The sequence below is a fragment of the Nomascus leucogenys genome, chromosome 10 (assembly GCF_006542625.1).
Source record: "Nomascus leucogenys isolate Asia chromosome 10, Asia_NLE_v1, whole genome shotgun sequence".
Taxonomy (NCBI): domain Eukaryota; kingdom Metazoa; phylum Chordata; class Mammalia; order Primates; family Hylobatidae; genus Nomascus; species Nomascus leucogenys.
In genome coordinates this window covers 4370588-4382739 of record NC_044390.1, presented here as the reverse complement: position 1 = coordinate 4382739, position 12152 = coordinate 4370588, and the positions used below count along the sequence as shown (strand labels likewise).

The 12152-nt window shown below is 56.4% G+C and overlaps 2 protein-coding genes across 2 annotated transcripts in view; both read right to left on the bottom strand.

The window, feature by feature from the left end:
* Window positions 1-86: 86 nt before the first annotated feature.
* On the bottom strand, window positions 87-11592 carry TMC4 (transmembrane channel like 4). The gene is made up of 14 exons (XM_030819706.1): window positions 11298-11592; window positions 9241-9389; window positions 8258-8490; window positions 7980-8101; window positions 5342-5489; window positions 4346-4513; window positions 3646-3809; window positions 2956-3082; window positions 2607-2704; window positions 2050-2233; window positions 1121-1251; window positions 869-1024; window positions 458-536; window positions 87-371 (listed from the first exon to the last, which is right to left on the bottom strand). The coding sequence occupies exons 1-14, from the start codon at window positions 11318-11320 to the stop codon at window positions 303-305; spliced, it is 1851 nt and encodes a 616-aa protein (XP_030675566.1). The 5' UTR covers window positions 11321-11592; the 3' UTR covers window positions 87-302.
* Window positions 11491-12152, bottom strand: part of LOC115836941 (transmembrane channel-like protein 4) — a 4776-nt gene continuing 4114 nt past the window's right edge. The window contains exon 5 of the mRNA XM_030820103.1: window positions 11491-11542. Coding sequence (XP_030675963.1) covers window positions 11491-11542 — 52 coding nt within the window. The remainder of the gene's footprint in view (window positions 11543-12152) is intronic.

The following is a 12152-nucleotide window of genomic DNA, read 5'->3' as shown; positions in this document are numbered from 1 at the left end:
AAGAGCGCTCCGCACTGACAAACATGCCCATACATTTGATTGGCTCCTGCCCTGCTGTAGCCCTGCCCCCACCTTCAGGACGCAGATTTCAAAGCGCGCTCAGCAACCTCGGCTGTATTTATTGATACAAGAAAGATCACCCGAGAGTTAGGGACGCCGCGTCCCTGCGAGGGGCCCTGGAAATCTCCAGATACCAAAGCTGGAAGGGCGTGGAGTCTTCTCCAGTTCTCCTAGTTTACAGATGTTGTGACCTAGGCTTACGGTGGGCCTGGGGTCTGATAGTGGGACGTGGGCTGCGGGGGTCACAGAGCCGGTTTGGTGGAGGTCAGCGCCACAGTGCGCCGTGCCAGGAAGACTTTATTCTGCGCCTCCTGGGGCAAAGAGAGGTGGAGGTGAGACAGCCCTCTTCCCCAACCCATGTTCCCCAGGGGCCCTCTCAGGGACCCGCCTGGCTCACCGTCTCTCTCTGACGTTTGAGCTCAGAGATGAGGCGTCCGTAGGAGTTAGCCAGAGCCACAGTGTACGCCATCAGGATGCTGGAGGAGACAGGAACGGAAGCCACTCCTGACACGCTCTTCCATTATATCCAAACGTCTGGCTCCTTCGAAGCCAGCGATGTGGACCCCTAAGCCCCTCCTCGTCTAGGCTCAAGGAGTTCAGTCTCCCAGCCCCTCCGCCTTCAGATCCAGCAGTCCTAAGTCCCGCGCACCTCCTCCTTCGGACCCAGCAGTCCAGGAGCCTAGGCCTCCTCTCTCAGACTCAGTATGTTGCCTGCTCCCACGCCCAAGCCTCTCCTCTCTTGGACGCAGGTGGTGGCCCCCAGATCACACGCATTCAAACCCAGACCCAGAAGTCTGGGCCACCTCACCTGGAGATCAGCAGAAGGGGCACAGCAAAAGCCTGGGTCCCCAGGAAGAAAAGGAAGTTCTGGGTGGTCTCAGGGAGGCTGGAAATAGACTCAGGGATCTGGGCCCAGATGGACGACTGCCCCCGGAATGGACCACACAGCTTAGAAGGCGGGATCCTGAAGTCAAGACAGGCTAGGCTCACGTAGAGCCAGGAGTCTGAACACTGAATGGGGGGAGGGGGAGGGAGAGAGGCGGGAACCTCTCGCACTTACAGGAAGATGCTGTAAAGCAGGGGAACACTGGAGATGGCCAGACCCAGGAGAAGGACCAAGGGGAAAAAGAAATTCGCCGTGGAGGCCCGGAAGGTGCGGGCAGCCGGGGAGCAGGTGGAGAAGAGGGTAAGCTGGTGGGGGAAGGCACGGAGAAAGGGGATCTGAAAAACAAGAGTCTGTGCCTTTTTTTTTTTTTTTTTTCTGAGACAGAGTCTCGCTCTGTCGCCCAGACTGGAGTGCGGTGGCGCTCACTGCAGCCTCCCCTCTCGGGTTCAAGCTATTCTCGTGTCTCAGCCTCCCAGTAGCTGGGGTTACAGGTGGGCACCACCACTCCCGGCTAATTTGTTTTGCTGTTGTTGTTGTTTGTTTGTTTTCTCTTTTTGAGACGGAGTCTCGCTCTGTCGCCCAGGCTGGAGTGCAGTGGCACGATCTCGGCTCACTGCGACCTTCACCTCCCTGGTTCAAGCAATTCCCCTGCCTCAGCCTCTCGAGTAGCTGGGATTACAGGCGCCCGCCACCAAGCCCGGCTAATTTGTTTTGTATTTTTAGTAGAGACGGGGTTTTGCCATGTTGGCCGGGCTGGTCTCAAACTCCTGACCTCAGGTAATCCACCCGCGTCAGTCTCCCGAAGTGCTGAGATTACAGGCGTGAGCCACCGCGCCCGGCCTACCTGCCTCTCCTTTTTAACAAACCAGGAGTCTGAGCCCCTTCCTCATCTAGGACCCCGGAGTCTGAGTCCCCAGATCCTCAGACATGTAAGTCAGAATGCCCTAGACCCCTCCTTCTCTCAGATCCAGGAGTCTGTCCTCCAACCCCCTCCTCTCTCAGGACCTAGTAATCCAGCCCCCCTGGATATTCCTTACCCAGGACCCAGGAGTGCGGGCCCCAATACCTCCCGCCTCAGACCCAAGGGTCCCCCTACCCCTTACCTTCTTCAGGTAAAAAAGCAGCAGGAACTTGACCGTGTTAAGCAGGGGCAGTAAAGGGCAGAAAAAACTCCCCACCCAGACCACCGTCTGCGCGTAGATGAGCCCCAGCACCTCGTCGGGCACCTGGAACTCCTGGGTTCCCGCCAGACGACCCAGCGCCCCAGGACAGAGGCCACAGAGGAGCCTGAAGGACGGGGCGGGGCCGGGCCCGAGTCAGGGGAGCGGCGGCCTGGAGTTTCACCGCCCCGCCCGCCAATAGGAAGCATGCGTATCTGAGGAGGGGCGGGACTTTCAAGACTCCACGTGGAGGGGGTGTGTCCAGAGGGCGGGTCCTGAGGCCTAGACCGGACCCAGGTGTCGCCGCGGTAGGGGCGGGGCCCGAGGGAAGTAACCCACTAAAACAAAGGCGGGGAGTGGGGAGATCAGCGGACCTAGGGCAAGCAAAGGGAGCAGGCAGAGGCGGGAATAGTAAAAAGGTGCGCGGTGAAAAGAACAGCGCGATGGGGCAGGGCCTGGTCCTAGAGGGGCGGGGCCACAGCGAGGGGCGGGGCTCTCACTTTCTAGGAAACTGGATGAGCAGCGCGACTGCCAAGACAGTCAGCAGATCAAAGAGCAGAAGTTTGTACATTTCCTGGCCCAGGACAGTCTCCCAGCACTGAAGAAGGAAGAAATAGGTCAGAAAGACCTCAGGACCCGGGCACCTGGAGGCCCAGGCGTCCGAGTCTCCACATCTCAAGCCTATGAGACCGTCAGTACTTTCTCTGGGGGTCCTCGTTTTTCAAACATTCATACCCTTGGGAGAGTGTTCCAGCACCCTCTCCGCCCAAACCAAGAGTCTGGACCCACCCAGCTCCATCTTTCCTTCAGGGACCCAAGAGTCCTAGGCAGATCGCATGCCGTTCTCACCGGAAGTTCTTTGTAATTGTAGCCACAGGTTTTGCAGTCCTCAGCCTCGGAGTCGCCCCCACAAGTGATCTGATTCCAGAGAGAGAAGAGCAGCACCACCAGGGAGGCCAGGCGAAGAAACACGGTCCTGAAGGGGGGAAGGCAGAGGAGAATGGGCCCTGACCCGGTACCCACCATGTGGCAGTTCCCGTCTCAGTGGAACGCGCCCGCATTCAGCCCATCTCACAGATGAAGAAGCTGAGGCCCAGTGACAGAGTCAGGATTTCTTTCTTTTTTTTCTTTTTTCTTTTTTTTTGAGACAGGGTCTCACTCTGTCGCCCGGACTGGAGTGCAGTGGCGCGATCTCAGCTCACTGCAACCTCTACCTCCCAGGCTCAAGCCATTCTCCTGCCTCAGCCTGCCGAGTAGCTGGGACTACAGAAGCCACTACCGCCGGGCTAATATTGGTATTTTTACTACAGAAGGGGTTTCACCATGTTCGTCAGGCTGGTCTCGAACTGCTGACCTCAGCCTCGGCCTCCCAAAGTGCTGGGATTACAGGTGTGAGCCACTGCGCCTGGCCAACAGAGTCAGGATTTGAATCCCTGGATCCGATATCAGCAGGATTTCCGTGTCTTACCTGTCAGCGCCAACATCCCTCTGACCGCCCCCACCCTTCATCATTCCCAGCCATCCCCATGAGGCTGGAACCTGAGCAGGATAAAAACGATCTGGCGACTCCGAGTGTAGCCCTCCAGTGGAGCAATGAGCTTGAACACGGGCGGCAGAACAAAGTTGACCACAGCGATGAAGATGGACGGAAGGTAATTCACCCCAAGCTTCAGCAGTGGCAACTCCTGGACAAGGGGCATCTCCTGGGAGGGAGATGGATCATGAGTAGAGGCTTGGGGTCCTGGAGGAGTCAAGCTTAAGGTCCTCCCCCCGGCCTCTTCTTCTTCTTTTTTTTTTTTTTTTTGAGACAGAGTCTTGCTCTGTTGCCCAGGCTGGAGTGCAGTGGTGCGATCTCGGCTCGCTGCAACCTCCGCCTCCCGGGTTCAAGTGATTCTCCTGCCTCAGCCTCCTGAGTAGCTGGGATTACAGGCGCCCACGCCCGTCTAATTTTTGTATTTTTAGTAGAGACGGGTTTTCACCATGTTGGTCAGGCTGGTCTGGAACTCCTGACCTCGTGATCCGCCCGCCTCAGCCTCCCAAAGTGCTGGGATTACAGGCGTGAGCCACCGCGCCCAGCCTCTCTTCTTCCTTTAAAATCCCTAAGTTCAGGGTCCAAACATACCCTCTCCCATACTTCCTCTCTAAAATCTCTGGTATCCCAAACTTCCGTCCCCTCCCTCCACCGTTGGAAATGTAGGTTCCAGGACCCCCTGGCTTCCTCTTCCAAGACCCTCCGCACCTGCAGCTCCACGGTGCACCCCGTAGCCCAGTAGATGCCATAGAAGGCTGCCCCCAGGAGCGCGACCACCAGCAGGTTGAGCAGCACCCGCACCAACCAAACCCTGGCTTGCTGGCCCAGCGTCCGCACCGCAGCCTGGCGCCGCACCACTGTCTCCTCCAGCTCCACCTGAAGGCAGAAGAGATGCCCGCTTGGACTCCATTTCCCAAGGCGCGGGCCTCTCGGTTCCCCAGGCCTGGCTCTCCAGAGATCCTCCTTAACGTGAACTGATGCAGGCGGTCTCCCCACCCGCTAACAACCTCTGCAGTCCTGGTTCCACTCGCTCCGGGGCGCTCCAGGAAACCAGCGGCCCTTTACAGCCCTGCCCCTTCGCGGCTGGATCCAGCAACCCAAGCACCCATCCCTCCGCGGCCAATCTCAGCACCCCAGGCCCCGCCCCGGAGGCTCCGCCCAGCATCCCAAGACCCGCCTTTCGTCAGCCCTGCCCATCAGAGGCTCCGCCCCCAGGCGGCCCTGCGCTTTATTCCTGGCCTGAAGTTCCAGTTCAGCTGTTTCAAGACGCCCCGCTGGCCGCTCCCATCACTTAACTTTGAACCAAATTGGCTTAGGCCCCGCCCGCTTCTTGTGCTTACTTAAAAAAAAAAAAAGTTTTTTTTTTTTTTGGTATAGAGGGAGCCTCCCTATGTTGCCCAGGCTGGTCTCGAACTCCTAGACTCAAGCGATCCACCTGCCTCGGTCTCCCAAAGTGCTGGGGTTACAAGCATGAGCCACCGATCCCAGCCCTGGCGCATCCTTTTCCTACACCCTTGGACCTCCTCGGGCAGCCCTATCTCGGCCTCCTCTCAACCCTCTCATTCCCCAGGACCTGCCTTTCTTGGAGAAGGAGCTGCCTAGCATCTCTCCGGAGGCCCCATCACCGAGTTAGGCCCTGTGCGTTATCTCAGCCCGGTCCTGTCTGGTCCCTACCCAGTTGCAGATCCCGCTCCCTAATCACACCTTTAATTCGTACAAGATGATGCGCTGTCGCAGCCGCACGTGGACGTCCCCGCAGAGGCCGAAGTCCCAGGCCGAGAACACCCGGTGGCTGTAGCTGGTCAGAGCCTCGGACTCCGCCAGCAGTGTCTGCTTCAGCCCAGACACCGAGCTGAGAGGGGAGACCCGGGAGACGGGATGTGAAAGGACAGTCAGGAACGGGGGTTATAGGGGAACCCCTCATACTGGGACAAACGGGGAAGATGAACCCTAAGGCCTTGGGTACTAGGCGAGTTCCCACCAGACCAGATGGGGAAAGAGTCAAAGAGGCAGAGACACAGTCATTGAAGGCGAAGTCCAAGGGAGATTCAGAGACAGATCTGGGGTGCAGGCACCCCAAAGAGAGAGGCAGAAACCTAGGAGACAGGGACAGAGCCCCAGAGCGAAGGGGGCAGAAACCCAGAGTGAGAGAGACAGAGGCCCTGAGGAAGACAGAGATGTGGAGGAGGGACAGAGGCCCCGGAGGGAGATTCGGAGAAAGGGAGACAAAGGCAGTGAGAAAGGAGAAACTAAATCTACAAAAGATGGGGGTCAAAGACCCATAAGAAGTACAGGCATCCAGAGAAGGGAGCTGCGGCGGGAAGACCCGAGAAGACAGAGACCCAGAGAAGATGGCAGGTAAAGACTCAAGAGAGGGGGGCAGGCCAGGCGCCATGGCTCATGCCTGTAATCCCAGCACTTTGGGAGGCCGAGGGGGGAGGATCACCTGAGGTCAGGAGTTTGAGACCAGCCTGGTCAATGTGGTGAAATCCCGTCTCTACTAAAAATACAAAAATTAGCCAGGCATGGTGGTGCATGCCTGTAATCCCAACTACTTGGGAGGCTGAGCTGGGAGGGTCACTCAAACCCAGGAGGTGGAGGTCACCTCCAAAAAAAAAAAAAAAAGACCCAGAGAGGACAGGCAGGTAAAGAGACTCAAGAGAGGGGGGCAAAGACCCAAGAAGGAGATAGAGAACCCTAGCAGGGGCAGGAACAGAACTGGACAAAGAGACCATGTGCACCTTCACTGCCCTGGCCCTGGCCCCCATCATCTCTCACGTGAACAACCACAGAGGGCCCCCACATGGTCTCCTTGCTTCCACTTGTGCCCGCTTATAATCCATTCTCAGTTCTTGAGCCAGTGGGACCTTCTTTTGATGCAACTCCGACTGTATTCCCCTGTTTAAAACCTATTCCAGGGCTTTTCCCTGCTCTTAAAATCGAGGCTTCTTGGCCGGGCACAGTGGCTCACGCCTGTAATCCCAGCACTTTGGGAGACCGAGGCGGGCAGATCACCTGAGGTCAGGAGTTCGAGACCAGCCTGACCAACATGGTGAAACCCCATCTCTACTAAAAATACAAAATTAGCCGGGCATGGTGGCACATACCTGTAATCCCAGCTACTTGGGAGGCTGAGGCAGGAAAATTGCTTGAACCCGGGAGGTGGAGGTTGCAGTGAGCTGAGATCGCACCACTGCACTCTAGCCTGGGTGACAGAGCAAGACTCCGTCTCAAAAAAAAAAAAAAAAAAACAAAAAAACGTTGACTTTTGGCCAGGCACATTGGCTCATGCCTGTAATTCCAGCACCTTGGGAGGCTGAGGTGAGTAGATCTCTTCAGCCCGGGAGTTTGAGCGCAGCCTGGGCAACATAGCAAGACCCTGTCTCTATAACATTAAAAAAAATTTTTTAGCAGGACATGGTGGTGCGCCCCTGTGGTCCCAGCTGCTCCAGAGGCTGAGGTAGGAGGATCAGTTGAGTTCCGGAGGCGCAGGCTTCTGGTGAGCTATGATTGCACCACCGCACTCTAGCCGGGTGACAGAGTGAGACCCTGTCTCAAAAAACAAAACAGACTGGACGCGGTGGCTCACACCTGTAATCCCAGCACTTTGGGAGGCCAAGGCAGGTGGATCACTTGAGATCAGGAGTTCCAGACCAGCCTGGCCAACATGGCGATACCCCGTCTCTACTAAAAATACAAAAAATTAGCTGGGCGTGGTGGCGGGAGCCTGTAAACCCAGCTACTTGGGAGGCTGAGGCAGGAGAATCGCTTGAACCCTGGAGGTGGAGGTTGCAGTGAGCCAAGATTGTGCCATTGCACTCCAGCCTGGGCGACAGAGTAAGACTCTGTCTCAAAAACAAACAAACAAAACCAAAAACAAATCCCAAAACCTTGATCTTTTTTTTTTTTTTTTTTTTAGATGGAGTTTCGCTCTGTGGCCCAGGCTGGAGTGCAGTGGTGCAAACTCAGCTCACTGCAAGCTCCGCCTCCTGGGTTCACGCCATTCTCCTGGCTCAACCTCCCTAGTAGCTGGGACCACAGGCGCCCGCCACCACTCCCGGCTAAATTTTTGTATTTTTAGTAGAGACGGGGTTTCACCGTGTTAGCCAGGATGGTCTCGATCTCCTGACCTCAGGTGATCTGCCCACATTGGTCTCCCAAAGTTCTGGGATTACAGGTGTGAGCCACTGCGCCTGGCCCAAAACCTTGATTTTAACTCACATAGAATAAAGGGTTATACAGTAAGACTGAGGATTCTTGGGGAGGGGGTTTCTGCCACCACTACTTGCTCCCCCACCCCAACCCGTCCCGTCAGGGGGTCAGGGGTGCAGGTGCCACTGACCGACGCAGGATGAGCAGGAGGCAGATGAGGCCAACGGCAAAGGCCCAGCACAGGTAGGTGACCGCCAGGCGTGGGCGGGGCGGGTAGAAGCCATAGAAGAGAGGGGACCATTCCAGGTAACCCTGTGGGGGGAAGGCGGTGCAGGGGCCACTGTGGGAGGAGGAGGGGCTCCTGGAGCTGCACAGTCAGGGTCTGGGGTCAGGGTTTGAGGTTCGTGTCATTGAAGGCACTGGGCTCACAGGTGGGCGGGGGAATCTCCCAGGGACCCAGGCACCTACTTCTCCCGACAGCAAGTTGAAGAGCTGGGTGGCAAAGGTGACCAGGCCCTGGGAGTGGGGGTTATAGGGGCCGCAGGGCGAGGAGATGTCGGGGCCGGGAGGGCCTGGGGGAGCGCCTCCCAACCAGGTGGGCAGCAGCGTCATGCAGGCCATAAGCACAGACGCCAGCACGTTGAGAAGGAGCAGGAAGCGCAGCAGGGAGAAGTAGGACTCCGTGCCGGCGCCAAACTGGCCTGCAGGGGGCAGCAGAGAGAGGCTCAGGTTCTTTCCCGGGAGCAGACCACCCCCTCCCACCCCGGGACTGGGGCCCAGCCGCGCCTTTCTTTTCTTTTCTTTCTTTTCTTTTTTTCTTTTTTCTTTTCTTTTTTCTTTTCTTTTCTTTTCTTTTCTTTTCTTTTCTTTTTTTCTTTTCCTCTCCTCTCCTCTCCCCTTTCGTTTCCTTTCCTTTCCTTTTCTTTTTCTTTCTCTCTCTCTCTCTCTTTCTATATATATATATATACATATATATATATATATATTTTTTTTTTTTTTGAGACGGAGTTTCGCTCTGCTGCCCAGCATGGAGTGCAGCGGCATGATCTTGGCTCACTGCAACCTCCGCCTTCTGGGTTCAAGCAATTTTCCTGTCTCAGCCTCCCAAGTAGCTGGGATTACAGGCGTGCGCCACCATGCTCAGCTAGTTTTTGTATTTTTAGTAGAGACGGGGATTTCACCATGTTGGTCAGGCTGGTCTCGAACTCCTGACCTCGGGTGATCCACTCACCTCGGCCTCCCAAATTGTTGGGATTACAGGTGTGAGCCACCGCGCCCGGCTCAGCGGTGCCTTTCTCAGACCCAAGAGTCCAGACCCCCAGCCCCTCCTCCCTCATACCCAGATCCCAGCCCCTCCTCCCTCAGACCCAGGAGTCTGTCCCCAGCCCCTCCTCCCTCAGACCCAGGAGTCCAGGCCCTGCCCCCAGGACACCACCCGAACCCCACCGCACCCCCGATCCTCTTCAGTGTCCACGCCCAGGGCTGCAGGCTTCGAAAGCCTTCCTTTGTTTTCTCCTTGGATCTCCGAAGTAGCCGCACCCATTGGTCCGTCCTAGTTCTAGAGCCATAGACCACCTGGTCCCTGCTGGCATTTCTTTGCCTGGGAGGGAAACAGGCAGAAAATGAGGGGTTTCGCAGCCCCAGACTGGGAACCATCTGAATGTAGAAACAACCCAACAGTAGAATGGAGAAGTAAATTGTAGCCTATACATAAGATAGAATACTCTGTGGCAATAAAAAATAAACCGGCTGGGTACAGTGGCTCAATCCTGTAATCCCAGCACTTTGGGAGGCTGAGGTGGGTGAATCACCTGAGGTCAGGAGTTCGAGACCAGCCTGACCAAAATGGTGAAATCCTGTCTCTACTAAAAATACCAAAAAAAAAAAAAAAAAAAAAAAAAAAAAAGCTGGGCCTGGTGGCGGGTGCCTGTAATCCCAGCTACACGGGAGGCTGAGGCAAGAGAATCGCTTGAACCTGGGAGGCGGAGGTTGCAGTGAGCTGAGATGGCGCCATTGCACTCCAGCCTGGGTGACAGAGTGAGATTCCAAGGAAGAAAAGAAAGAAACCTAATGCTAGGCAGAAGATGCCAGCACAAAAGACTGAAGACTGTATGATTCTATTTGCATAAAGTTGCAGAGCACAGCTAGCAAAGCTCTACAGAAAAGCAGGAGGCTGGGGTGGGAGAATCGCTTGAGCCCAGGTGTCGGAGGCTGCAGTGAGCTGAGATCGCACCACTGCACTCCAGCCTGGGCATCAGAGCAAAAAGGTTAGGGAGAAGAGGTTACCTTGTCCTTGTGAGGAGAAAGGGGGTGTCAGGGGAGGGACACACAGGGTGCTGTCATGCTGTGTCGCTTGCCCTAGCTGCAGTTTATCTGGGCTCTCACTTTATGAATACAGCCGTCCCTCAGTATCCATGGGGGTTGGTTCAAGGACTCCCTAAGAATACTGAAATCTGTAGATGCCCAAATTCCTTATATAAAACGGTACACTATATGCATACAGGCTACACACATCCTCCTGTGTTTATTTTATTTTAATTTTTATCTGATTTTTATAGACAGTGTCTCGTTTTGTTGTCCAGGCTGGAGTGCAGTGGTGCAATCATAGTTCAATGCAGCCTCAAACTTCCAGGCTCAAGCAATTCTCCCGCCTCAGCCTCCCAAAGCGCTGGGTCTACAGGTATGGGCCACTACACCCAGCCCTGCAATGCACTTTAAATAATCTCTAGAAGCCGGGCGCGGTGGCTCACACTTGTAATCCCAGCACTTTGGGAGGCCGAGGTGGGCGGATCACGAGGTCAGGAGATCGAGACCACGGTGAAACCCCGTCTCTACTAAAAATACAAAAAAAAAAAAAAAAAAAATTAGCCTGGCATGGTGGCGGGCACCTGTAGTCCCAGCTACTCGGAGAGGCTGAGGCAGGAGAATGGCGTGAACCCGGGAGGCGGAGCTTGCAGTGAGCCGAGATTGCGCCACTGCACTCCAGCCTGGGCGACAGAGCGAGACTCTGTCTCAAAAAAAAAAAAAAAAAAATCATCTCTAGATTACTTATAACACTTTGTACAAGGTAAATGTTATATAGAGAGCTGTTCTTTTAACTTGTTTTTTTTGTCATATTGTTACTTCGATTATTACTTTTAAAAAATAGAGATGGGGTCTCGCTATGTTGCTCAGGTTGCAGTATAAAGCAGAGAGAAATAAATATTAACAGATTTTGGACACACACAGAGAGAAACTGAGGCAGAGACAGGATTGGTGGAGACCAGGGAGACGGCAAATCCCAGAGAGAAGGGACCCCAGAGCCACCGAAAGGCAGCACTCACCTGGAGTCCGAAGTAGAGACAAAGATGAGGAGAAAAAAGAAACCAAGAGAGGCAGCTCTGAGCTGGGCAGAGAGAGGCCCCAGAAGCCAGGAGCAGCAGAGGACAGAGGGAGGAGACTGTGTCCAAGGTATGGGAGAAGGGCCCAGTCCGGGCTGTGCGGGTCCCAGCTGGAGGTGGGGCCTCACCTGTGTGCCCGTCTGGCCTGCATGGGCCAGGGCAGTTCCCGGGAAGGGTGAGGGTCCTGCAGCTCTGTCTGGGTGACTTCTGTGAAGGCCTTTCTGCTCCTTCCTCCATCCTCCTCCTCCTCCTCCGCCAGCGCCCCCCAAGGCAGCACCCCAGGGCCTCGGTACCGAAGGGTGGCAGCACTCGGCAGCTCGTTCAGCACAGAGGACAGCGATGGGCCTGGGGAGGGGCAGGGGGCTGGGAAGACCTGGGAGTCTGGGCCCAAATTCCTCCTCCCTCAGACCAGGAAACCAGGCCCCCGGCCCCTCCTCCCTCAGACCCAGGAGTCCAGGCCCCCGGCCCCTCCTCCCTCAGACCCAGGAGTCCAGGCCCCCGGCCCCTCCTCCCTCAGACCCAGGAGTCCAGGCCCCCGGCCCCTCCTCCCTCAGACCCAGGAGTCCAGGCCCCCGGCCCCTCCTCCCTCAGACCCAGGAGTCCAGGCTCCCGGCCCCTCCTCCCTCAGACCAGGAAACCAGGTTCCCGGCCCCTCCTCCCTCAGACCCAGTAGTCCAGACCCCAGCCCCTCCTCCCTCAGACCAGGAAACCAGGTTCCCAGCCCCTCCTCCCTCAGACCCAGCAGTCCAGGCCCCCAGCCCCTCCTCCCTCAGACCCAGGAGTCCAGGCCCCCGGCCCCTCCTCCCTCAGACCCAGGAGTCCAGGCTCCCGGCCCCTCCTCCCTCAGACCAGGAAACCAGGTTCCCAGCCCCTCCTCCCTCAGACCTAGGAGTCCAGACCCCAGCCCCTCCTCCCTCAGACCCAGGAGTCCAGGCCCCTGGCCCCTCCTCCCTCAGGCCCAGGAGTCTGGGTGCCAGCCTCTA

What these genes read in the sequence shown, in the direction of transcription:
- TMC4 (XM_030819706.1), bottom strand. Translation starts at nt 11,320, where the DNA reads ATGCAGGCCAGACGGGCACACAG. An exon ending in TCAACTTGCTGTCGGGAGAA is followed by an intron (nt 8,102 to 8,257) that starts GTAGGTGCCTGG and finishes TTCCCCCCACAG; the next exon opens with GGTTACCTGGAATGGTCCCC. An exon ending in CTCATCCAGTTTCCTAGAAA is followed by an intron (nt 2,234 to 2,606) that starts GTGAGAGCCCCG and finishes CCCGTCCTTCAG; the next exon opens with GCTCCTCTGTGGCCTCTGTC.